The sequence below is a fragment of the Nuphar pumila genome, chromosome 2, assembly GCF_984573655.1.
Source record: "Nuphar pumila chromosome 2, dmNupPumi1.hap1.1, whole genome shotgun sequence".
NCBI classification, from domain to species: Eukaryota; Viridiplantae; Streptophyta; class Magnoliopsida; order Nymphaeales; family Nymphaeaceae; genus Nuphar; species Nuphar pumila.
Genome location: NC_143250.1, coordinates 136,865,384 through 136,892,904, shown reverse-complemented (window position 1 = coordinate 136,892,904; position 27,521 = coordinate 136,865,384). Strand labels below are relative to the sequence as shown.

The 27,521-nt window shown below is 36.9% G+C and overlaps 1 protein-coding gene and 1 pseudogene across 1 annotated transcript; one reads left to right on the top strand and one right to left on the bottom strand.

Moving 5' to 3' along the window:
- Positions 1-4,716: 4,716 nt before the first annotated feature.
- On the top strand, positions 4,717-5,163 carry LOC149847257 (galactolipid galactosyltransferase SFR2, chloroplastic pseudogene; annotated as a pseudogene).
- A 1,981-nt stretch (positions 5,164-7,144) lies between these two features.
- On the bottom strand, positions 7,145-25,951 carry LOC149847256 (PI-PLC X domain-containing protein At5g67130-like). The gene is made up of 8 exons (XM_089993758.1): positions 25,739-25,951; positions 24,953-25,090; positions 12,032-12,130; positions 11,628-11,931; positions 10,601-10,824; positions 10,427-10,513; positions 7,984-7,993; positions 7,145-7,200 (listed from the first exon to the last, which is right to left on the bottom strand). Exons 1-8 carry the CDS (start codon positions 25,949-25,951, stop codon positions 7,145-7,147), a joined length of 1,131 nt encoding a protein of 376 aa, XP_089849884.1.
- Between the last annotated feature and the right edge of the window lie 1,570 nt (positions 25,952-27,521).

The window sequence follows — 27,521 nt, the reverse complement described above, 5'->3', positions numbered from 1 at the left end:
TGCATAGAACAAAAGGTTACATAGTCACATATAGGAAGTTAGATTAGCTGGAAATCATTAGGTATTCTGATTCTGACTTTGTGAGATGTCAAGACAGTCGCATATCTACGTCAGACTATATTTTTCTCTTGATCAGGAGAGTTATTTCCTGGAAGAGTGCCAAGCAGACACTCATTGCTTCTTCCACCATGGTAGCAGAATTTGTAGCTTGTTATGAGGCATCTAACCATGGGATATAGATACATAATTTTGTCACAGAGTTGCGTATTTTAGATAATGTTGAAAGATCACTAAAGTTATTTTGTGACAATAATTCAGCAGTGCTATATTTCAATAACAACAAACACTCATTAAAGTTAAAGCATATTGACATCAAATTTCTTATTGTTAAATAAAGAGTGCAGAATGGTCGGATATCGATAGAACATATTGGCACAAACTCCATGATTGTAGATCTGCTTACTAAAGGTTTTTCACCCAAGGTCTTTTACTAGCATACTGCTCGCATGAGTGTTTTATCATTTTATGATATGCTGGTTTATTGAGAGTTTGTATTTTGGACGTTTTATGATATAATAAAGTTTCTTTTGCCACTTTGGTATAAAATTGAAGTCTTAGTTTCATTCTGTACTCATTATGTTGTGATCTCACTAAAGTTTTCAGGAAGGACCAGTTGGGAATAGGCATGATTGATCACATTGCATGTAATTTTTATGCTTCACATCCATACTTGATTCATGTCATTTGGTTATGTCGATATACGTGATCATTGATGAGTTCAAATACGTTATTTGTAATAAAGACCACTTTGGTTCTATGTTGACATGATTAATGGATCAGATTGGTAGAGATATCAATTGAGAAGACAATATTTTTGAGCTTATAAGGTTACAATGTGTGATTATAAGATTACGTATGTGGCCCAAGTAGGAGATTGTTGGAAAATCATGTGGGCCTACATACGTTGAACCACACAATTTATGTGATCTGATCCGGATGGATTCTGTAGTATCTCATATGGTATGGTACACTATGTGGAGAGACCTGCCCTGTCTGCAATTATATAATGGGTTGAATTAAAGATAGACTCCTAAATACATTAAGTTATGATCTTCAAACCTTATATAATAGCTGTCTCTCCAAACTCCTCATAAGTCAGAAAGATAATTCAATCTCTCTCTCATTAGATCTAGAGAAAGGAAAATGGTCAGATATACATGTTTTGGAAGATCATACCATCAACAATCTACTGGAGCGCCAATGAATTCAGGTATGCTTTCGCATCAAGTTTGGTTGTCATTTTTGTTTCAATGATTTAACAAGAATATGTAAATTGGTCTTCTTTGGTTTTCAGTGAATTTTTAATCCTACAAGATCGCCATCACATACTTAAACAAGTCTAAATGAAGTAAATAGAGGTTCGTATGGCTGACCTAGGTGCTCACAACATGGTACATCCTCTGGTATTAATTTTACAGATGCATTTTCAGGAATGAATCATGAACACCTGACTACCTACTTAGCAGTTAAAGTGGGAGATCACATGCAGGTTTCGCAGGAAATGGCCTAACCAAGATCTACGCTGGATCGACACTATCAGGGTATAGCTTTGACATCTTGTTGTGTCCCTCCTCACATGTGGATATCTCCGACCAGTTTTGCAGCAGTTAACTCTCTGCGGGAATGGGCAGGCTGCACTGTTGCTCTTCATTCCTCTATTTTTTCTGTTGCTTGACTTTCTTTGTAGGATTTTATTTTTGCATGCAACAGAAATATACGATGCAGATTTTATTTTGAAAACAAAAATAATACATATAGAGAACGCTAGTAACTCCTAATCAGTTTTATAGAACACTTAAAAAACATAGTAACAATATGTTTTTGCATAATCTAAACCTGCAAATGTGTTTTGCATTATTTTATTTTTTATATTTGTGCAGATAAACGGCCTTACAGGATCAAGGACTTACCCGCACTGGCTCCCCTTGTCCCCAATGAGTAACCATGTTTTGGCTTGCGCACCTAGCCTGCCTGCCTAGCAGCCTAGGCCCCATACCACTAAGCCAAACCCCTTTGGGGCTATGTTTTGCATTATTTATTTACTAAAAAACATCATTTTTTTGTTATGTTAAAGAAAAACTTGAAATCACTTATTGCACATTATCTAGCCTCTAGTTGGTAAAATTCTTGAGGTTGCCCATGCCAACCTAGGAGTACACCCATCTTTGACCTTGTGAAAAGGGAGGCCCTCCCTGGGGTTCGAATTTCAGACGTCAGGTAAGCTTGGTTTTGTTCACAAGTCGGCTAGACTGGATGTGTGGAATTTATGGGGTAGTAAAGACATGCTCTGAATTGGATCAATTTAACAAAAAAATTGATTGTTTTTATGGTCAAATTTTGACATGATATGAGCCTTTAATTTTTTTTATTGCATTGAAAACACAAGCAAACATGGAAAGTGCCTCATTTTGAAGTATAATTTTTTACAAAATAAATTATAAAAAATTGTCTCTAAGTCCATATTGAGAAAACACCTGCATACTTTTTAAAGTGGTTTGGGAGATCAGACTACTAAGGAAACACCCAACACAAAGTGTTGGATTTTTTAAGCGGTTCAGAGATAAGTCTGCTACTCTCTCTCTCTCTCTCTCTCTCTCTCTCTCTCTCTCTCTCTCTCTCTCTCTCTCTCTCTCTCTCTCTCTCTCTCTCTATGAGTAGAGAGAGAGAGAGAGAGGTGTAAGGTCGGACGCAGAGAGGTGTTCTGTTGAGTACGTAAGCCCCTTCTTGATGAAGATAGAAAGAAGGGTGGTTGATCCGAAGAGAGAGAGAACTTGAAAATGGAGGTGCATGGGCTGACGATAAAGATGGAGGATGGAATGAGAAGCTTTGAGGGTGAGGGTTGCCCTAATACAAAAAAAAAACTTTTGATATTTTCTTTTAGGGCATGTTTGGAAGAAAAACTCTCTTAGGAAAAAAAATTGCCTATGATAAGTTTTGATATGCTAATTTTTTTAAATGAAAACTTTTCACTTGTTTGTATAGCATGAGAAAGATAAAAGAAAAAAATGTTAGAAAAATGAAGGGAAGAAGAAGAAGAGGAGGAATTGTTGGTGGTAGTTTGTCGTCTTCTCTCTTCTTCTGAGCATCAGCCAGTCGACGGCCCCATCCACGGCATCGTCTGCATGACTCACGGCTACTGCAGTGACAACAGCTGGTTATTATAGAAGATTGACATCTCCTACATCCACTGGGTTGTGAACCTGCAACGTCTCACCAAAGGAGACGTTCACTGATAGCTCCTACCAACCACGCGGAGCCCCAAGTCCACTGTCTTCATCTCAGATACGTTCCATCTTCTAATGCAAAAACCAGAAGGTTGTTTATATTTTACAGAGTCCATGAAAGTTTGCCCCCACAAACAACAATTGATCATCATGATCAATAAAACCAAGGTGTAAGAGCTAAGGGGTGTCTGGCCCTTGGCCCTTAGATCCATAGGAAGCATAATTGACCTTTGATCTTGTCACCGTTGACACAAGTCAGACACGTTATGGCACTGTGACACACTGACACGACTCTGACACATATGTATATTATTTTAATACTTTTTAGTAATATTTTAATAAAAATAAATTTTGATATATTAAAATATCAAAATAGTTTTATTGATTAAAAAAATTAAAGCAATTCATGTCACTATGTCCTGTTTTTTCAAAATATTTTTGAACTCATTTTCAAATTCTGAGTCGCATGTCGAGTAGTACCCATAACTTTGTGACATGGATGGTTGTAGAACTGCAAAAATGATGCTACCATGGAATTATTCACATAAGCTTATCTAGTTTTGAAGAAGTTTCTTTGTAGAATCAATCCTGACAATTTCTCTTCTCTTGAAAACATGGGTCCAGTAATTTGAAGAGTAACCTTTAAAGGTGATTGCCCTCTCAAAAAGCAGACGCTAGTCTCCTACTGAGGGGTGTCAATGGATTGGATCTGGTTCAGACCCAGGTGAGTTCCAACCTGGATATGTTTTTGAGGTACTGGCACTGGGTCTGGACCTGAGCTCTATCTGATCCTCTATAAGAAAAACCATACCTGGGCCCTATTAGAATTTCATGAACCAGACCTAATCCATACCTGATAAAATAATATTTTTTTGATCTTTTTTATATTGAAAGATCACTTGTTACTACAAGAAAAGTGTTAATTAGCGACAGACATTTGCGATGATTTTTTTTCGTCACAAATTTACGACAGATTAGCGAGAGAAAACTATCTATCGCTAACATTTGAAATATTTGCACAATTAGAGACAGAAATATCTCCCTCGCAAATCCGTCGCTAATCAGCGACAGAATTAGCGATAAAATTTTTCTGTCGCCAAACACTACAAGAAAAATGCTAATTAACGACAGAATTAGTGAGGAAATTTGTTTGTCGCTAAATAGCGACGAAAAAATTCTCTCGCTAATTCCGTCGCTAATTTTTTATTTAAACAGTCCCATCAAAGGCGCAAAATTTTTCCTCTCCCCATTCGAAATTTAAACCGTCCTATAATGGGCTCTACTGCTTCCTCTTCTCTCTCTCTCTCTCATGACCGTGCTTGGCTTAATCCTCTCTGCGATGAAGCATGCCGGAGTCCGTGCTTGGCTTAATCCTCTCTGTGATGAAGCATGCCAGAGTCCGTGCTTGGCTTAATCCTCTCTGCGATGAAGCATGCCAGAGTCCGTGCTTGGCTTAATCCTCTCTGCGACGAAGCTTGCCAGAGTCTTGGTCACCATCACTGTGGCAGCCAACATCCAGTCATTTCAGCGTTACCGAAAAAGGTATCTCCGACCAATTCGACCACCGTTTGATGAATCATCTGATACGCTCACCGTTTTTTATATTAACTTTGAAGGTAACAACACGAAGCGAAAATTCAAACTTCGATCAATTTAGTTTCTTCTTAGTTTGTGTATGGTACTTCTTTATGTGCTTCCTTTTTTCACTGTTATTGTAGTTGAAGAAAATAGATTTTTCTTTGGATTAACCACGGCCCCTGCACATGTTGAGGATGAGCTAAATGATGCTTGGCTTCAGTTCGCAGAGGAACGCGATTGTGGGGAGGCAGGATCTACTCAGAGTTCTCAACAAGTTGATGCATTAATGGCTTATGCATGAAGTGATGGTGGATCTCAGCAGGGAGCATTGGGAACTCATGAAAATAAAAATAAGAGGAAGCCTTTGAAGATTTCGATGGAGGCCGGAGAACGCGTCGGAGAGTGTGTCAGTTCTGTGCAAAAGACCCCGCAGTGGTGGGCCGCGCCGCTCAGGTGCAACACATGTGTGGTGCGGTACAAGTCCGGCCTATTGCTGCTGGAATACCGCTCGACAGGGAGCATTTTTTTTTTTTTAAATTTAGCGATGGATATTATCCGTCGATAATTTAAAATAGCGACAACAGATCATATCCATCGCTAATCCATCGCAAATTCGCGACGAAAGTAACGACGGATAAGTTCTGTCATTACTTAGCGACGAAAATTTTGTGATGAAACCTATCCGACGTTAATCTGTCGCTAAACTGTTTATCGACGGATTAGCGTCGAATTAGCGATAGATTTAGGTCGTCGCTAATCCACAGGTTTCTTGTAGTGTGTCTTAATTAGACCTCATGTCGGACCTGGATCTGGTATAAAATTTCACAAATTATACCCGGCTCTATATACTAATCGGACCCTTTGAGTCTGATGAGGTTTCTAATTGGACCTTCTTTCTTATCACCAAACCTTGACCCTATAAAGTTTGGTATGGGTCGAGTCTGGGTCAAACCGAAATTGATGACACCCTTGTACTCTAAAGTAACTGACAGTGTTGTTGTCACTAATTCATGCATGCAAAATGCACTAGTTATATAAGCGCTTTATAGTTTAAAATTACCTTCTACATATTTAGTTATTTATTCTCCTTTTAATCAAGAGAGTTTCATGTGAATAAAACATGCTACAAACCTACCAATTGGAGCTCCACGTTGTTGGCAGGAGCTGTCAGTGCACATCTCCTTGTGGCAGGACGTTGCAGGTTCAAAACCCAGTCATACGTTGAGTAATAACTGGTGGGGTCTGCCTAACCCCAGATTACCTGTAAAAAAAAACATGCTAGATAGGGGTGTCAACGGATAGGATTTGGCTCGGACCCAGGTGAAACTAGACTTGGACCCAATTTTTGGGTATGGCTGAACCCAGGTCTAATCGGATTCAATATAAGAAAAACCATACCCGAACCCGATAAGAACTACATGAACCAGACCTGATTCATACCCTGTAAAACCATATTCTTTATCATTTTTGCATCGAACAATTGCGGGTCTTAATCAGAATTTGGGTCAGGTCCGAGAGTCTGGTATAAAATTTCACAAACTATACATGGGTCCATGTATTAATCGGATCTTCAGGTCCGGACCCGGGTCTTAATCGGGTTTTATTATTTATAACCATACCCGGACCCTATAGGATTTGGTTTGGGTTGGGTCTGGGTAAACCCGACCCGTTGACACCTCTAGTTACAAACCTTCAAAAAACAAAATTCACTTGTCATTTTTTTTAAAGAAAAACTCACTTGTTGAAAAACGGCTTAATTGAAAGCCATCTATAGGTGCCTAACTTATGGCAAGTTTACATTTAGCTTCTTATGTTTTAAAAGTGTCTGGAATAAGTGTCTATCACTTCAACAAATTGCTCATATGACGGCCATAAGTTATTTGCCTTGAGTTGCCTTTTCCATCACTCTTCCATTTGACTCTTTAAAATAATACTTGCGTCAGTAAGATTGAGATACTATAGGGTCCATTCGGATTCATTTTAATTATTTGTGTTTTTTTAATTATTTTAGTTAGACATTGGTGTTTAGATATTGTTAGGATCTTAATTGAGTTTCATATCTATCTCAATTCCATAATAGGATTGGGGTTTCTAGGGTTTTTCGTTTTCATTATAAAATATTCATTGTGGAGAGCTAGAAAGGGAATTTGATAATGAATTATTCATGAATTTTAGTTATTTTTCAGTAATTTCTGTTATTTTTCATTAATTCTTGCTTTTGTGAATAAATAGGGTATTGAGCTAGTATATCAATCTGTGGGGTTCAGGAGCAATCATCCCATTCACTGCATCACAAGTGTTACACCTTTCCTGCTAAAGGCCATCATTATTTTGTCACCTAACATGAGACAACCACAGCTCAAAACCAATAGTGTGGGTCCTTTTTCATAAGGTCAAAGCTGAGTATACTTCCCCGTAAGCAAAGCGGATCTCAAGGATTTTACCAAATAAAGGCTTGTCAATGTGTGGTTAGTGGCCAAGATTTTTTTTCTTGGCCAAGCCAAAAAAAAAATTTATGGGGCGTTTGTTTGAAGAGCAAAAATCGGTTTTTCATATGAAATGATATCTCTGGTAGTGTTTGTTTCATGTGGGAAAGAGAACAAAAATCTCTGACATGTTTGTTTTATGTGGGAAAATGTAGATGAGAATCTCACAAAAGCGATGTGAACAGGTCAGACTCGCAATAATATGTTCAACCTAATCCAATATGACCTAATCGGGTTCAGATTCGGGCTTCCTATTAGCTTAAAGTCCAACATTTGCATGCATGAATACAGATTCAGATTTAGTCGGATTTAGATGCAAAACTCGATACCGAGCCTGGACTCAATTGCTAATTGGATTAAGGGTCAAATAAACAAAGGGTAACACTGAGTCCAAATCCAAGTAGCTAATCGGATTAATTAATTGCTAACAAAAAAATAGGGATTCTCTAGACACAAAAAAATGCGAAAGTGAAGGTTTTGTGCAACCCAACACCTGACAAAGAAAAAATACCAACGGGGCTCTACTTGTTTGGTAGGAGCTGCTAGTGCTACTTTGTGTTGGGACGTTGCAAGTTCAAATCCCAATGGTATGATATATGTATAACTGGTGGGGGTTGGTGGGGGGTTTGACTAACCCCAGCTTGCCTATAAAACAACACATTACGAAAAATAGGAGAAACCAGTGGTCTTCCTCAGGAGAGAGAGAGAGAGAGAGAGAGAGAGAGAGAGAGAGAGAGCGAGCGAGTACGTGCATGCTCTAAGACGAGGCAGCTCAATGGAAGAGGAGTTGCATGCTTGAAGAAGAGCAGTGTGATGGATGAAAGGAGAAGAGAAAAACAAGGTTGTGTTTTGTTTCAAAAGCACTCCCGTAGAGGGGGATATGGAACCAAAAAAAAATTGCCTATAAGTTTTGATATTACTTTTCTAAATGAAAAGTTTTTACTGTGTAGAGTGGAAAAATATAAAAAAAAAATGAGGGAGAGGGTCGACCAGATCCTTCTCTGAGAGTGAAAGAGAGAGATATATGAAAATGATGGTGGGTAGGGAGAAGATGAATATGAAAGAAACTTTTCTTGTGGCAACTTCATGGAATTAGGTGTTGTAGGTGAACCGTTGCCCTAATGCAAAGAATTTTTGATAAGAAAAATTCCTTCACCCCTAAGTGGTGAAATTTTTCCTATCAAAGTTCAAACTTTTTAAGAAAACTTTTCTTTCAAAAATTTTTCTGGTTTGGAATGGTTGAAAAAGTTGTCATTTTTTCTTTTCTACTTGTATTTTTCCTACCATTTTCTTGCTTCCAAACATTCCTAAGGGTGATGGGTTAAAAAGTTTTCGAGTGTATTGAGACTTTCAGTTTTTCTCTGTAATTATACTCCGAGTGTATTATTACTCCATCCTCCCTGAACACAAATGGTCTGACCACCTATATCTTGTGTTTTCTTCTCTCTTTCCCTCCCAATTTGTGTACTGCTCAGTTTTTTTGTTTGCTTTTAGCAACAATAGAATAGCAGAAAGAAGGAAATATACAATTCCTTTTACATCGTTAATGTCACTAAAATCAAGCTTTGGAGTTTTAAAAACAATGACAATAACCCAAGGCCCCCCCTGTTCCTTAAAGTGGCTGAAGCTTGGCTTATAAATTGAGGTGGTGGTTGTGCAGCGTTTGGAGAATCACATACGCCGAAAGTAGCGTTTGGCTGCCAGAACAATTTATGAAAAATCAGAATCTGAAGGTGTTTTATGATAAAATTAATCTAAGCCTAGAAAGCCCTATCATATTTCATCTTTAACATCCATTCATGTGAAAAGAAAGTTCTAAATTGAAAAGTAAAGCGCAAATTAGGTCACATATTTGCTACCCTCGTGGGTAAGGAGAACCCTTAGTTGGAATTCATTGGGAAAGATTATTTTGACCTCATGGTTGTGTTAAGTTTGGATAAAATAGCAGGAATCGATCCTTGGATTGTATTTTTTCTATGTAAAAATAAGATTTTTTGAGCATTAAAAATTTAATATATTTTAGGCCGTTGATTTTTCAATTCCCAGAAAATCTAACAGGCATTGAAAAAACAGGATGCAAGAGCAAGTTTCTACTACACCAAACATGTAGATCACATTTGAAAGGTGCAAAAAAAACAAAAGTTTTCTACTAGAGGGTTCCACACCCATGAGGGTACCAAAATATTATTGGTATATTGTCCATAACCAAGTTATGAGTTAGAGTAATGTGCATCTTCGAAACCGTTTATCTCTTGGACAGTCTCATTCCTTTAAAAACATACTTGTGTGTGTTTTTTGCTTAATCTAAACTTGTAAATGTGTATATCATTGTTTATTCACTAAAAATCATGCTTTGAATTGAATCAATTTAACAAAAATTCTTAATTTTTAGTTAATCAAGTTTTCTGTGCAATATAAACCATTGATGTTTTGTTGAGTTAAAAATACATCTAAACATAAAAAAATTATTTAAATTAATACATGTTTTCTATTAAATACAACATAAAAATCACATCTATGGGTTTAGATTAAGCAAAAAAAGACATGCAAATATGTCTTTTGAAGGTCTGGGACAATCTGGAAGATAAATGGTCTAGAAGATACACATTACTCTTTTGGGTTATATTCAATCCTTAGCGCACATCTCACTTGATCGAGATGTGCATGGGCCCCAACCTCACAGTTCTCAATTGTGATGCATGGTGGGGATTGCTTATAACCCCTGATCTGATCTACTTTGGCTATCAATATCATGAACCAATATCACAAAATCTCGACATCAGGATTTTATCAGTGAGAGAACATCTTGTGATCAATTAGAACGTTTTTTTTCTTGGAGAAATCTCAAAAAATAAGGCAAATATAAAATACAAAAAATATAACTGTATAAATATCATGAATGGAAAAATAAATAAAAATGGTCTTTATCAAATAAATGAGGTTTAATGTTATAATGTTTTCAAAAATAAAATTTTGAAACATCATGATACTTTCAGGATTATATGATTGTCTGAAAATAAATATATCACGATATTTTTGGCAGAGGCATGAATTTAGTCTCAGAGATGGTGGGTGTACCTTGCAGTAGCCAATGTCCCCACAACCGCAGACCAGATGACCATTGGCAACATCTATAGCATATGGAGCCCCACCTCCATCACTCCTCTGCAGAATCAGATAATTAAGCATCAAGTGCAAACCGTAGTGCTCTATTTTCTCAATATTTTTAGTAGGTTCCAGAGGGCCTCATACCTTGTAAAAATCAACAGCAATAAAGTTAGGCCAGCGTTTATTGGCAGGCTCATAACAGGTATTCATCATGTTGATGAGTGCAGCTGAATTATCTTTGCAAGCACCAGGAAAGTTGGGATTGTCAGGAAAGTAGTTCTGCAAGACTAGAGATCTTGATTGTGTGCTCATGGGTGAGGATTCTGCTCGGTTTGGGCAAGAACCTGCCTTCATCCCACCATTGCCATCTGGAGTCAAGAAAGAAAGAAGGAAAGGAAATCAGTTCATATGAGACATTCACTATATAATTGTGAGGTTAAGTCTGAACATGTAGCTTACTGCACTATTCTAGAGCATCAACTGTGTTGGTGCAAGACACCAACTCAGTATAATGTGGGTGCCTCTAATAAGTGCCCATATGGAGTTTCAGTTTTTCATAACCACAACCTCAGAGGTGATTATGCAGTTTTTTTTTTTTTGTTCTGATGATTGAGACATAATTTTTATGCCAAAGTTTCTCGCCGAAGTAGGTAATCTTTGGATGGGATTTCCGGCACCCAAACTCTTACAGAGCTCATCGGCTAAAGGAACCCACACCTACAATGGTAAACCCAGGAGAGTGGACCAGGCCCACAAAACTGCAACATACCATAGTCACAAATCTTGTTATTGGGATTTTCTTGACAAAAGAAATCTTGCGATAAATTAAGGTTTTGGGGGGACAATATCGGTTATTTAAAATCTAAAAATATATAAGAAAATATAAAAAATATAAAAATTGTTAATAATATAAGTCACGCTTTAATAATGTGATATTTTTTGGGATAAAAATGTGATATCTGAAAGTATTGTATCGAAAATCTCTTGATAAAATTGTGCGAATTTTAGGAACATCACGATATTTGAGACTATGCCCACGGGTTCGATTCCAACCGGAATCGAACTCGTGACGTCCAGGGCTCCTAGACATCCCGATGCTTGCCCCAACTGGGCGACCCGGTCAGGGGGCTCGCATAAGCACTGTGTTATAGAAACTGTTTGTATTTAATACATTGGTTCTCGACGACGTATCTCCACTGATAAGCTATTCCCTCAGATGCTTCCTTTGCGGATTTGGAAGTGAAAACCAGCAACCTCTGATTTTGATTCACCATGTCAGTGACAGTAGGACAGTCCCCTCCATTCTTCGGCATTTTAGATACTGGAAACCAGAACTTCATGAGCCCAGCATTTGTGAAGAGCTTGGTGAGACCTTGTGGGGAGGTAACATAGTCCTCTATGAATATTGTGATGATTTCAGTTGGGTGTGACTCAAGGAATGACTGAATCTCTTTAAGGGTGCTAATGGCTGATTGCTGTTGATCAACACAGTTAAAATTAAAAAAAGAATCACATACTTGTATGACCAAAGGTTTGTTGTGTTGTTTAAAGAAAAAAAGATATCAGGCCACATACATATGCAGTGAAATTGTAGCAGTTACCACCAAAGGAATGACAGAGCCAAATATCGTTGTCGAAGTCATACATGTCCAGCATAAGACCTCTCACTCCATTCTGCAAAGCACCGAAACATGTCAATTACCTAAAGCTTTCAAGCCTGCACTCATGATGAACCAGACTGAAACTAAAGTTGTAAACAATTGAACACAGTGCTGTGGCAATTCTATGAAGTATGAACCCTTGATGTGACGTGAACCATTTGATTATATATATATATATATATATATATATATATATATATATATATATATATATTGGGTGTATCATCAAACCAAAAAAATCAGACTGAAATCCAACGTGAGCTCTGCTAATTGTGCGTGCGATCAGCGGTGTGCGTGCAAAGATGAAAACAAAAAAGGACATTTTGCGGCAGTCTAAACCGCTGCTAAATGTCTTTTTTTTTGCCCAGAACTTTACCGACGGTCAATGAACCTTTTTACGCTACATTTGGCACATGATGGGCACATCCAATTTTTATTTGATTTTGGGGGGTTAGATGATACTCCCAACCGTGTTATATATATATATATATATATATATATATATATATATATATATATATATATATATATATATATATATATATATATATATATATATATATATATATATATATATATATATATATATATATATATATATATATATATATATATATATATATTGGGTACCCTTGTTAGTTTTGAACCCCGAAGTTGAAACTCATAAAAGAAAGTTGTTTTGACCAAATCCAACCTCATGGATTTCTCCATTAAAATAGTAAGAGTCAACCCTTGAATCTCATTTTTTGGCATAAAAATGTAATTTTTTGATGGTTGAAAATTCAAGACATTGTAGGCCATTGATTAATGAGAATCAAAGAAAAAACATAATCCAATGTCCGTTCCTACTACACGAGATATGGTCAGATCAGATATGCACAAAAAAAGAGTTTTTCAATGGGAGGGTTGGAACCCAACGGGATATATATATATATATATATATATATATATATATAAAGAGTAATGCTACAGTGCTCTCCCACCTAGTAGAATCCATGGGTGTATGTTGTATCTTTTCAATCTGACTTCATAGATGCATTCAAAATGGTTTATTTGATAAGAATCATGCTTTGGATCTTGTTTTTTGATGCAAAAATAAGATTTTTTAAGTAATCATTTTTGGTAAATGGTGGGCCATTGATTTTTAAAGATCATAAAAAACCAACATATACGTCACAATCACATGATCCAGAACTTGTTTCCTACTAAAAAAATGCTTCTATTAGGTGGGAGTAGGTGCTCCCCGAGCACCATATCATTGCTAATATATAAATTGTATTCCATAGGATTTTTTTTCCTTGCAATTGTCTTAAATTGTGTTGGTTTTCAGGGATAAAGGTGTGCATGAAAAGAGGGCTGACATAATCATCGGCCAAAATAACAAACCAAACTGCTAAATTCTCCGTGAAAGAGCAAAAGCTGCAACTTAGTGCATCAATGCAATTATCTGTCAATTTAAATACATAAGACATGTAATTAGGGGTGTAACTGGGTCCGGTTCAGGTCGGGTCTTATCAAACCCAATTCTAAATCGAGTCTAAAAATAAGATCCAAAGCCGAGTCGATCAATCTCATTCGGGTTTGGGTATACCTAGAAATTATGGACCCATATGGGTTAATGGGTTTCATTATGCATATGGTCAAGTATGCATCAGATCGGGTTGGGCTCGAGTCTGGGCGTGGCTGAAAAAATAGACCCATTGAGTTAATGGGTTTGGTTGTTGTCAGTTCAGGTCTTAACAGGTTCGGGTTTTAGTTCAAGTCTTGATATACTTGATATTCTAAACCTAATTACTCACCAAAAAAAAAGTATGTAAATTAATGAAATCAACTATTTATTAAAATTATATGCTAACAAATCAAAAGCTTATTAACTATTCTAAATTTTTTACTTCTAAAAAAAATCAAAATCTTAATATAAAAAGTATGTTTTCATGTCAACCAATCATTTCAATTTGAAACAAGAAAACTAATATCATATTCAAATTATATCAAATTCAATAGTTCTTGAGTATTATTGCGGGGATTCGCTTCAACTCCACAATTTCCATGAGAGGATCATGGGAAGTATTTGCAAAAAAATGAATTAAAGTACTAATTACTAAAATATAATTCATATTAATTCTAGGATTATCAACATCTTTAAATGTTTCATTGAATACGTAACATAAAATTTACCAATTAATCTAGTTATTCCCTTGTACTCCTCCTTTATAGTCAAATCACATATATAGTCGGATTGGGTATGGGTCGATTTGGGTTCTAGTGTATAATCAATTCTGGTACAAAGCAGGTTTGGGTACATAATCATGTTGGGTTCAGTTTTAAAACATGTACAACCATTTGGTTTCAAGTATATAATCGGTTCCGGTCCATTCAAGTTCGGGTCTTCATTTACAATACCCAAGACTTGACCCGTTTTTACTATGGGTCTAAAATTTGGACCCGAACAAAACCCATGATCGGTTGAGGTATACTCGACCCAGTTTCACCCCAACATGTAAAAAAGTGGCACCCATCACAAATGAAGAAGTGGGCTCATTAAGGTGAGCAGATCCACTTTTAGAAAAGTGATTTGGCATCCTCATCATCCACAATGTACACAAGAACCATGAGTCATGATCCTTGTGGGATGAAGCAATGGATGATGAAGACTTGGATGTCATTCATATTAAAAATAAATAACCATCAAAATGGTGAACATGCTCATTGTGAGCTGTTTAATCATTCTAATGCCATCCCACACGAATTGTTAGAACCAGGTGGTTCCTTAATGCGGTATGAATCAAATTTGATGGGGCATGTCGCTAAAAGGACTTAAACCTTCATCTATGTGAAGAAACATGTTCTATCGATTGAGCCATTCCAGCCTTCTCCACATGGTGGGTTTCTTTCTCAATTCTCTCTTGAGCTATCTCTGCCATGCCTGATGTCATAGTCATGGATTTATACATAGGGATTCATGAAAGATTAGGCTTAACTTTACCGTTAACATAGAAATAATGCCCCCATTAAACTTTATAACCCCTCCCTAACCTATATAATCAAATTTCATAATTAAGCTTATTAAGTGTGGCTCTTGGGATTCCGGTACGAGACCCTATGACACTGAATCCAAAACCAAGATCCAACACTAATGACATTAGAAAAAAGAGAGTGGTGTTCATCCAAATGTTGGGCATCTTGAGATCAATAGCTTCTCGAAATGTTTTTTACGAAATACCAAGGTTGTTAAATGCGATGAGGCGAAGCGAGGCGTTGAGCCTGCGCTTCGCCTCTGAGGCGTACGCCTCAGGTCTCTGAGGCGTACGCCTCTCACAACTGGTATGAAAGTGAAGCAGTGGGAGGAGAGGCAGTAAGAGAAGGACCATGCGCCCAGCTGGTACGGAAGCGAGGGATATGCCGGTCGTCAGGTGGTCGGAGAAGACTGAGCAGCAGCTGCAGCACAGCAACTCCGGTGGTCGGTGGTCACAACTGGTCGGAGGTTGATGAGGGGCGCATCACAGCAACGCCTCAGTACTTTGAGCGTGCGCCTCGCCTCTTAGGCGTACGCTTCAGGTACTGAGGCGTACGCCTCTCACAACACTGTGAAATACCATCTGAGCACACTCTAGTCTGACCCTTAACAAAGAAAATGGTCAAAAGAATTTGTCAATTTAAGACGGACCTCTCAAAAAAGTGAAAACGTCAATTACCAAGGCACAACTGCATTGACATGAGATCTGGTCATATAGAATATCACAGAAGGTTCGTGATATCGAATCTCAAATATTGATCACGATCCATATTGTTTGCATCCCTAGGCTCCAACATGCTGGCAGGATTTGGTGAGGTGCCATCAAGTATTGGTATCAGTCCTGTATAATTTGGCCAACGATTCAGGTGAATCCGTCTATAGATACCGATACTCAAGTGAATCATTCTGAATTGGCCAAAAAACAATAAAAGAATATTACATGTCAATCAAAATGTGACACGTGTTAAAGCTATTAAAATAATATTAAAAAATAATTTTTAATATTGTTTTTACATTTATTAAAAAATAGCCGATACAAAGATGAAGTGTATTATCGATTTTCTACCGATACTATATGTATCAGCCGATACACACCGTTGACAACATTGGGCCCACATACCCGAAAGTATGTTAAATGGGTTTGATATCCAACTCCACCAAACTCTGGTGATATGGATACGTAGTACCGGATCTCATTGAGACCCAAAAGTCACATAGAAACACACATTTAAGAAGGGTAGGGTCGCACACCCCAAACACCATAATGGATCTTGTCCTCCTCATGCTACCAATGAGCAGCACATGAGGTCAAGCCTAGGGTTGTTAAACAAGACTAGCAGCTCTTGGCTCGACTTGGTTTGGTTCGTTGGAGACTTGTTTGTGATCAGGTCGTATAGATGGTCAGCTGAACCATGAGTTGTTCATTATGTATAAATGAGTCGAGCCCAGTGACAGAGCCAAAAGTTTTTCGTTCGGTGGGAAGATTTCAGGTCTTGGGGACAATGCTATAGTTTTGAAGGATGATCCATTTATTCGGACCAGTTGCAGAGCCAGAAATTTTTCGTTGGAGGATCAATCGTTCGTGGAGAGATAAAATAACAATTGTTACAAATACAAACAACTAAATTTATGAACATAATAAGATAAAACCTTAAATTGTACTTTTAAACTAATTATATAAAGATTGTTCACTTAATAAATACAAATAACTAAATTCATAAAAATTTTACAATTGGCATCTTCTATTTTTCATATTTTGAAAACAATTCATAATTGCATCATCACTAATGGTATCAAATGTCTCCTTCTCTATGTAAGTAACCAAAGCATCATTGATCCATTCATCTCTCATTCTATTACGCAGACGACATTTGATATTGTTCATAGCTGAAAATGTTTTTTCAACACTTGTTGTTGCAACTGGGAAAGTTAATGCCAACTTAATCAATAGATACATATGAGAAAATACAATGTGCTTTTGAGTTGCTACCATCATCTCTGCTAGCTCTGCTAAAGATTTTAAACTTGAAAATTGATCACTGTTTCGCATTTTTGCATTATATATATCTAATTGATTTTCATGTCCAATTATGTTTACTCTAGAAAAGTCCTTACGGTAAAGCTCAACAAGATGAATCAACTTATCTTTATCAAAAGCAGAAAAAGAATTCTTTGGAGTCAAGCATGTCATTAAAAGGAGGAGCTCTGTATTTGCTTCAGTGAAATGATCATTCAACTCTTGAAGTTGCAAATCAATAATAGCATAAAGCACATCAATACGATAATGATGCAATGTGGTGATCTTTTCAACCTTACGTCTTGGTCGTCCTTGAGGTGTATATGAGTCCCCTAGATCATGAATCAAAATATCAAATCTCTTACAAAATATGGACACTTTGTTTATGAGAGAGTCACATCCATTGTCTCTCAAACCTTGAAGGCACTGTTTTGATGTAGTGACTAAACTCATAGCATTTACAATGTCTTGATCTTTTCGCTGAAGTGTTTGTGAAATGTCATCAGTTATTATCAAAACTTTACACATCAAATGTAAGCAAAAAATAAAATCAAAATCTTACAACTGATGATATAAAATAATTGCATCTGAACTTTTTCCTAAATATGTATATTCTGCAATGAAATCTAACACTTAAATAATACATGAATACATACTGAGTAAATTCACCAAAGTGTCATAATGAGAACCCCACCGAGTATCACCAGATCGTTTGAAACTTATTTTTTGATTTAATCCTCATCATGTTTCAGGTGCACCAAATGCAAGTGCTTTAACAATTCACATAAATTCTACTTCTCGAATAAGCTCAGATCGCTTGCATGAAGTGGAGAAAAAAGTTGATAATCTGCCTAATATATTGAAAACACATCAAGCAATGATTTTTTTTTTAGCAACACCAACTAATGCCAATTGAAGTTGATGTGCAAAATAATGAATATAATATGCAGATGCATTTTCATGCAATATAAGACTTTTCAATCCATTAAACTCTCCTCTCATATTACTGGCTCCATCATAACCCTGTCCACGCAAACTTGATATGCTTAATTTATTCTTACAAAATGCTTCTTCAACTGCTTGTTTGAGTGACATAGAACTTGTTTCAAGAACATGCACAAGAGTAAGAAATCGTTCAACCACTTGATCTTTTTCATTAATAAACCGTAAAACAATAGTCATTTGTTCTTTAGTTGATAAATCACGAGAATCATCAAGTAAAATAGAAAAAAAAATATCTCCAAGTTCCATGATAATAGCATTTGTGGTTTATAAAGAAGCAGCCTTGACAATATCCTTTTGTATATTAGAAGATATCAATTTGTTATTTTCTGAAGCACTTTTCAATACAACTTTAATTATGTCATCATTGATCTTTGCAAATATCTTCAACAACTCAATAAAATTTCCTCTATTAAGAGATTCTCCAGCTTCATCATGCCCTCGAAATGTCAATCATTGACTTAACAAGTATTTGATTGCATTAACAGTTACCCAAAGACGAAGTCTATATTCAGCTTTCTGTCAAACACTTTGTTTATAAAGTATAGCATCAATATGATGTTTTTGTTGCATCAAATTTTGATACTTTATTTGTGCTGAATTGTGAAAATTGCTAGAGCTTCCAACATATTTATCAAACTGCTTCTTGTCTTTTCAGTTATCAAATCCTTCGGATACAATTGCCTCTGCACTAATCTTCTCTATGCTTTTTAGCCTAAAAAGATAACAATGTAAACAATATGCTTTATGCTTACTTGTACTATACTCCAACCAATCTTTATACTCATCATACCAAGCTGGAATGAATCTTTATTTTTTGTGGTTTAGTTGAAACGTAAAATCTCGAGATTGATAAGGACCTCGGATCATATATGCTCTACGAACATTATCTTGGATATTAGGATGATAACTAGAAATAGAAGGACGAAGTGCAGGGTCTGCAGGTAACTCTGATTCATCAATTTTTGTTTTGCTTATTTTCTGAATTGGTTCTTCTTCTCGAGTTATAAAAGATTTATCAAAGATTGACCTTTTCATTATAAACTTATACATTCTTATGCAACGAAAAAAAATATGATAATATTCTATGAGCCAAATCTCATTGTAAAAAAGAATCGAGCAAAATGAAAATAACAATCTTCTATGAAGCTAGGTATCAAACTATGTTACTCAAAATCATAATCAGAAAGAAAAGACCAAGAGATTTGCATGGAAAAGAAATTAATAGTTACTCAAAATTTAGAAGAATATAAACAAGAAATACACAAACACCATCTGGCCCAGATGGTGTTTGTGTATTTCTTGTTTAGCTCTTTACATATAACAAATCCAAAAATGCCCAAAAAAGGGACCGTTCAGACAACATGAAAGAAAACAGAAGAAAGAAAAAGAAAAAGAAGAAGAAGAAGGGGAAGAGAGAGATACCAACCTGCTTCAAGCCTTCAACCGGCAGTCCGGCGTTCCGACGGATGGCGGTGATGCTTCTTTACGTCAGCACCAGTGGCGGAGCCAGGGGTGGGCATGGGTGAAGCAGCAGCACAAATGAAACGATGCAAATGAAATGAAAAACCTCAATCCCTAATTTTTTGAAATGTCCCGACTCTTGACTCGGCCAAGTCGCAGTAGACTTGGGGTTGGGCACTGAGTCGAGTTGACTAGACCGAGTCCCGAGTCGACTCGGTTTCTAATTCTGGGGTGGGCGATCGCCCACCCCTAGCTCCGTTGCTGGTCAAGCCCGGCTCGTGAAACAAGGATATATAGAATATAGGTGCAACATTTATCACAAAAGCTAGGTTTGTCTAATTGGTCAATGTGTATATCAAGTAAGATAAAGGTTCAATACTTCTAGTCCTGTCATCTCCATCTTAAATATTCAATACAAATTCCCATGAAGAGAGAGATCCATCAGGTTGAAGAGGCCACCCTCAGCATCAGAAGCAGATCAGGTCATGCTGAACATGAGCGTTTTTACTCATGCCGACATCGTGGCCATCCGATTTGTATTTTAAAAAACTAAAAAGTCAATAAAACAACATAGCATTCATCCAAAATGCAAACAGACGGCCACGATGTAGGCATGAGCAAAAACACTCATGTTCAGCATGACCTGATCTGCTTCCCTCCACATCAGGGTAAGGTAGTGCGAGACAGCTGTCGCCTATTTTTTAGGGTATTGACACATGCAATTTATTATATTAGCCCTCCCAGCAGTCCAATACACTCGGGCTCGAGCTTGGCTCATGCTCGGCTCAGGTAAACATGAGCCCGAGCCTGAGCTGGGTTTCATTGTAAATGAGCTTAGCCTGAACACTGCGTGTTCGATTTGTTCGTCTGTTTACTAGCCCTAGTCAAGACTTGGACTGTTCACAACTTTGAAATTGGAAAAAAAATGAAACAATTTGGTTGATAGCCGAGCTCATTAATGTAAATGACTAGTGAGGGAAAAAAAGGCAACAATTCATTTTAAAGTTTATTAGGAGATAAAACCTTTTAAAGGCAATGAAAAAGGAGCTACCAATAATTTTAAAGGCAATGAAAAAGGAGTTACGAATAATTCAGCATAAAACAGAAAATATCTAATTTATGTAAAGATTGAATCTACTGCATAAGCAGCACTAAATTGAACTAGGGCATTCTCAAAAGCTCATAATATAATGTGTTCGGGTCATTATGTTTTCGGTGCCGACTTTGTTGAATGAAGGTAGGGTTGCAAACGGGTCGGATTCAGGATGCAAAATTTGGTTTTCTCCCACTTCCCAATGTATTTTGGGATCCCAGATTCGATCTGTTCGCAACCCTAAATGAAGGTGCCAAAACAGCCTTGCGGTAGAACTAGTGAAAAATAATCTCATGAATATTTTAGACTTCTTAGGCCTTTTTTATTGAATATTATGCATTCAGCTATCTGGTTGCGTTGGATTTATTTAAGAAAAAAAATGTAAAAAGAATAGTTAATAAGCTCCGAGTGGTTGGTGGGGCTAGGACTTAATAAGGTTTAGCTGTTGGCTTTTTTTTAAGAGGACGCAGTAATTTAGTAAAAGGGTTAGTGGCACCCACATGATCGGGACCACATATAAGCAGGAATTTTCCTTTTATTTAGGTAACTTTTACATATTATGACAATTTTTTCAAAAAAAAAAACAAAACTTTTCATTATGCCCACTACAAAAGATGATCCCTCTTTCTCTCTCTCTCTCATATATATATATATATATATATATATATATATATATATATATATATATATATATATATATATATATATATATATATATATATATATATATATATATTACTAATGATAAGGTCCTTTTGAAACACCTCTCCCATGTGATTATAGTACACGTAGGTTTTTTAAGACCTTTAAAAATCAATGGCTTATAATCTATCAAAATTTCATGACTTAAAAAATCTTATTGTATGTTTAAAAAAATTGATGCAATGCATGATTCTTATCAAATAAACTATGTTAGAATACATCATACATCAATAAGATCTGATTGAGAAGATGCAACCTACAACTATGATTTCCAGTATGTATGTGGTTTTCTCTCTCTCTCTCTCTCTCTCTCTCTCTCTCTCTCTCTCTCTATATATATATATATATATATATATATATATATATATATATATATATATATATATATATATATATATATATATATAGAGAGAGAGAGAGAGAGAGAAGCCCGTAACAATGGACGAGCAAATCGTCCACCGTTATCAAATTTAATTGAAACATGAGAATTAGAGGTGGTTGCAACCACTAATTCTCAATTTTTGATAGTTGTGACTAGGGGTGGCAAAACCTAACACGACCCGCCAACCCACCTCTTAGGCAGGTTCGGGTTGGGCTTAAGCCAACCCATTTAATAAACGGGTCAACCCACGTAACCCGTTTATTAAACAGGTCGGGTTCGGGTTGGGGGTATGCCAACCCGCCAACCCGGCTGACCCGTTTAATAAACGGGTTAGGCGGGTGGGTCAACCCGCCAACCCGTCTGCCAACCCGCCAACCCGACCCGTCAACCCGACCCGCCAACCCGTCGACCCGCCAACCCGACCCGCCAACTTGAGAACCCGTTTACCCGACCCAACCCATTTATTAAATGGGTTGGCGGGTCGTGTCGGGTTACCCATTTATTAAACGGGTCGGGTTCGTGTTTGCCACAGCCGACCCGTTTAATAAACGGGTCGGGTTCGGGTTGAGGTATGCTGACCCGTCAACCCGACACGATTGACACCCCTAGTTGTGACCATCACTAATGTGTTATATCCAATGCTGGACATACATACATGCAACATTTTATTCATTTGACTTTACACTTATATATATACCAAAGGAAGGTTCAAAATCTATAACCAATGACGATTGGCCGACTCTCCTTCTCTAATGTTTGAGTGTTTTATCGATCAAATCTTATATATTTGTTCTTTCTAATATATTTACTAAGAAATATGCTTGAAGACTTTTGAACATGTTTTTTAAAACTTAAAAAAATGACAGCTCATAATGCATTTAATAATTTAGGCCTTTGATTTTTAGCGCTTTAAAAAGCACATCTAAATATCAGAAACTCATAATCTAAAACATATTTCTTACTAAATAAATAATAAAATCCAACATATAAACTCTCATCGATGAAAAACTTGATCGTTAGAGAAGGAATGCTGTTGATCATCATTCCATTGTAGATTTTGCAACTTCCTTTGGTTGGATGGAGAATTTTATAATTCATTTAGTAAGTGGTGTATTTTAGATTATGAATCTCTGATATTTAGATGCTTTTTTTAAAGCGCTAAATAACAACCCACAATACTTTGCATTGTAAAGTATCAAATGCATTGTGAGCCATCGATTTTTCATGTTTCAAAGAACTAAATGTGGTAAAATCTTTGTGTAAAACATATTTCTTAATAAATAGATTATAAAGAACAAATATATAAGTCCGGATCGTTGAAACACTCAAACATTAGAGAAGAAAAGTCATCAAATCATCATTGGTTGTAGATTTTGGATTTTTTTTGGTTGGACAGTCTCTCTTTCATTTTATATATATATATATATTGGAGAAAATCAAAGTCAAACTCCAACGATCTAACCTAACCCAGCCCACGTGAGTTGATGGCTCCAAAATTTACTTTTCAGCTTGCAAATTTTGACTCAAATGAAAATACAGATTGTCAGAGAGTTGGTTTCATTTTTTTATTATCATTATGTTTTTTATCTGCTACATTTCTGACGCATAAATGCTTTAACCCTGATAACTTTATGCACCTATTTTATTAAAACAGCTAGTTTGCCACTTGTTTCCAAAAGGGCCAGTCTTTACCAGGGTGCTGTAAAATAATTGATTAGTCATTTTTATTTTTGAAAGTTGATCTGATCTCGCAATGGATTCAGCATGATAACAGCAATTAATGCTTGAATCATGTTTTTTTCAAGGAAAACAATAAAATCTTCATGTTTTCTAGTCATTTTTTTACTGCCAAAAAACCTGTACATAAGTCAGATTCAAGCAATTCAAATGTTGATCTTCGCTTCATGGATGTGCAGATCACATCCATGAGGTTGGATTTGATCAAAATAACTTACATCAAAGAGATCTCAAGGAGAGGGTATGATGACATGGATGATTGGATCATAAAGGGGTTAATCTTTTGATCAAGCAGAACAGCTGGACATAAAAGTTGAACCTCCTCACCCTGAACTGAGTTGAACCAAATTCACATAAACTGAATCAACTGAGCCCAATTAACACATCAATCAACGTTTTCGAACTAAAGGTATGTTTGTCAATTCTTCTAGGATAAGGACTTTGCCAAAGACTATGTACACCTGGCTAGGTGAGTCGGGTTAAGGTGTTTAAGTTGAAGGAAATTGTAAGTTCGATTCCTGAAGCATGCTTTAATGCAACGTTGAAACCAATGAAAACTATCCCTAGTGGGTGACACCTTGAGCATGTAATGTGAGGTCCAATCCATCATGGTGGTTCTCTCGCGTTATCTAAAATTTAAAAAGTGGAAATCTAAAAAAAATATTTTCTTGAGATGGTATATCTCCAATTTTCTCATTCATAATGTATAAGTGATGCAAAAAGGAGTGCATATAGGTTAGAGCCAGTTATGACAGTAATCAGTCAGAGGTTGCTCTGTTACCGTTCATTCATGCCATGAACGATATCCCAGATACCATGGATAGATTTTGGGCACGTTTGGTTGTGTTTTTGAAAAGTGAAAATACTGTTTAAAAGAGATTTACTTTCAAAATGTGAATCTAAAATTCACTACGTAAATCTCACTTTTGTGTTACGTGACATCTCACTGGTCCCGAGGGTTGTTTTTGAGGTTCTTTGTCAAAAAAAAAATTATGTTGTTATTTTTGAGTATTCACTTTTTTAAGTATATTAAGAAGTCATGTGACTGAACCAAACATATATCTGTCTTTTAGATGGGTCTTGCATTTTTTTTTAGAACCATTGATGCCCTAAACGTATGACATCTAAATTTTGCAAGATGAAGGCCTGAAAAAATACCATAGTTCAACATATGGTATTTGGGATGCCGTTCATGGCATGTGAGCCAGCTTTGACAGACCTGCTAGACAGTCAGCAAAAAGCCACATAAATGCCTGCAACTCTGCCATTTCCAACCTAGGGAATCTAAAAGCACCCCTTCTAAACTTTGAGTCCCCTGTTTTAAATATCTCTGGTCTGCATCATGATTTATACTGACACAAATACAAAGAAAGGAAGAAAAGAGGAAAGGGAAAGAGAAAGTATAAAGTTCATAAAACTCACATTGAGCTGGGAAGTGATGGCATCCTGCTGGTTGGAAGGGGCGAGCCTAACAGTTCCAGTCCATGACTTCTCTCTCAAAATGGCGAACGAGTTATGCGTCGTCAACCATGAGTAACGATTGAAAGGAAGGCCATTCACCTTCATAATTTCTCCAAGGGAATGGAAATGAACCAGTTAGTTACAATGATGAACCAACCAAAATCATAACCTATAAAGATGTGTGAAGCAAGTTTTTTAGGTCGAGCCCACAAGATGTGGGATTTGCTTATCTGGTAGGGTCATTTTGTGAATATCACCATAGGACGTCACAAGCTCGAAACTCATGGGTGGTGCTCCTTGGTGCAACCCCGAAGTTGATGTTCTCTAGTGAACAGGGGGAGACTCAAGGGTTTTATCAACCAGAGTCTAGCTAATGTGTGGTTGGTGATCGGGGAGGGCTTCCCTTGGATTATAAAAAAAAAAAAAGGTTTCTCTGGGAGATGAATGCTGTCATGGAGAGCAGATCAGTTGGCATCCTCACCATCTACAGTATGCACAAGAGACCATGAGGTCCTTCGAGACGAATCAATGGACGGTGAAGATGTCATGTCACTCCATTAAAGTGATTTGACAGATCACCTGATCAGATATCGCTGTCATGGGGTTTTATGCCGTCGAGCATGGCTACAATAGCTCAGCAGGACATCTAACGCATCCGGACTCCCGACCCGATGTTGATCTTCGCGTGTAGTAATTACATGGGAAAAAAAAAAAATGTGAGGCAAGTTTTCAATGTGGGAAGCATACCTTTGACGTTGGGTTTAGGGTGGTGATCCTAGTGCATCTTGGTAAGATGGCTCTATCTGCTAAGCACGTCTCACAATGGAGCCCTTGGGCGCAGTTGCTATCCTTGATGCATTTCTCCCCTAATTTGCAGTTGCCCCTCAAGCACAGCCCATGTGCAGAGATGCAAAAACTGAGAGCCAAAAACATGAACGTCGGCAGAGCTCTTGTGCTCATCTTCCAAGGAATAGCTCCTGGCCTTCTCTAAATATCTTTCTCTGCAGGGAGAGGGCGTCGAAATGGAGTTGATTTTTCTCCTCTATTTGTATATGATTGGCGAGAGAGAGAGATGATGATGATGATATATTTCTCTGGCAGTAATGTGACGAGAAAGGCAAGGTGGAGAAGGTCAGAAATGAAATGAGAGAGGATCTTGGCGTGTTGTTTTTCCTTTGCCTATGGTCTAAGAGCTCATAAAGAATATAAAAGAAGCAGGGGTGGTTATGTGACCAATTTTTATTTTTATTTATCATGTTTTTTAAAAACAGATAACGGTCCACATGTACTTATTGAAACTTGAATTTTAAAATTAACATAACAATCCAGATCACTATCTTCATTGTGATTAGGATAGAAGGGCAGATAACGACCAAGTGGGCTTGACAACCTTAATGAAAGGCCGGAGACCATTTTCAGCTAGTTCTGATCTGAGTTTTTGGAACCAAAGGGTTAGCTGTGTTCAATCAATGGATTAGCCATGCTAAGTTTTACACCCGCTCGGTCCTGACCGCCTCGTTCCGGGCTCGTGCCGGTGTCTTTCACTACTGGGCTCCATAAGGGCTTAAGTGTCCGTGACCCCACTCGGAGTTTAGTCACTTAGAAGAACTTTGTGATAAAAAAAAACTTAGTAAGTTTTACACTTGAAATGCATAACATAACAAGCACAATGGGCTCATCTAAAAGCTAACTAACAACCATCCTCATGCATTCACTATTATGCTGAGTAGCTTGTTCATATGGCCGGTCTCTATTTGTACTAGTACGTGGAATGAATCATTTGGATTAACCAACACGTTAAAGGAATGAGGTTGCTTTGAAACTTGAAAGGTTATATATGCAACACAAGAGGTCAGCGTGTAAGGAACATTTTTCTTTAAACTTTAAAAGACATAGGGAAGTAGGGCTGGGGAGAGAGTATCTTTCTTCTTTGCAAATACTATTTAAAATGGGCTGCGTATGCATCACAAGAATGGCTATATACGGCTTTAATTTAAAGTTGTCTTTTTCTCAGGTTTATCTCTATCCTTTCACCAACAGTGGCTAGCTTGTCTGGTAGGAGCAGCTAGTGCACGTCACCTTGTGTTGGGACGGTGCTGGTTCAAAACCCAATGGTATAGTTGTATAACTGTTAGGGGTCTGCCTAACCCCAGCTAGCCTTTAAAAAAAAAAAAGACATTGTACCTTTTACTGAAACCACAATATCCATTTACAATGGAACTCTTAAGTAAAAAAGATAGGGAAATTTTAAAAAAATGCACCTAAAGTTTAGGCATTAATAAAAAAATACAATTAAGTTTTGGAAAACTTTAAAAAGGCACCTAAATTATTGCATTGTTAATGAAAAACAAACTTTAATCCATTTAATCGAGGTTATCACTAACTCAAGATGAGTTAAGAGAGTTGATTTACTTCTTAACCCTTCAAAAACTCCTTTCCTCTTTTCTAGGTGCATTTTTAAAGATTTGATGATGATGGGTAAAATGGTAATTTTATATCACATTTAACAGTAAATATGATGGTGGTAAAC

What these genes read in the sequence shown, in the direction of transcription:
- LOC149847256 (XM_089993758.1), bottom strand. Translation starts at nt 25,951, where the DNA reads ATGAGCACAAGAGCTCTGCCGACGTTCATGTTTTTGGCTCTCAGTTTT. An exon ending in ATACGTCGTCGAGAACCAAT is followed by an intron (nt 10,825 to 11,627) that starts GTATTAAATACA and finishes TCTTGACTCCAG; the next exon opens with ATGGCAATGGTGGGATGAAG. An exon ending in TTGCTGTTGATTTTTACAAG is followed by an intron (nt 10,514 to 10,600) that starts GTATGAGGCCCT and finishes CTGATTCTGCAG; the next exon opens with AGGAGTGATGGAGGTGGGGC.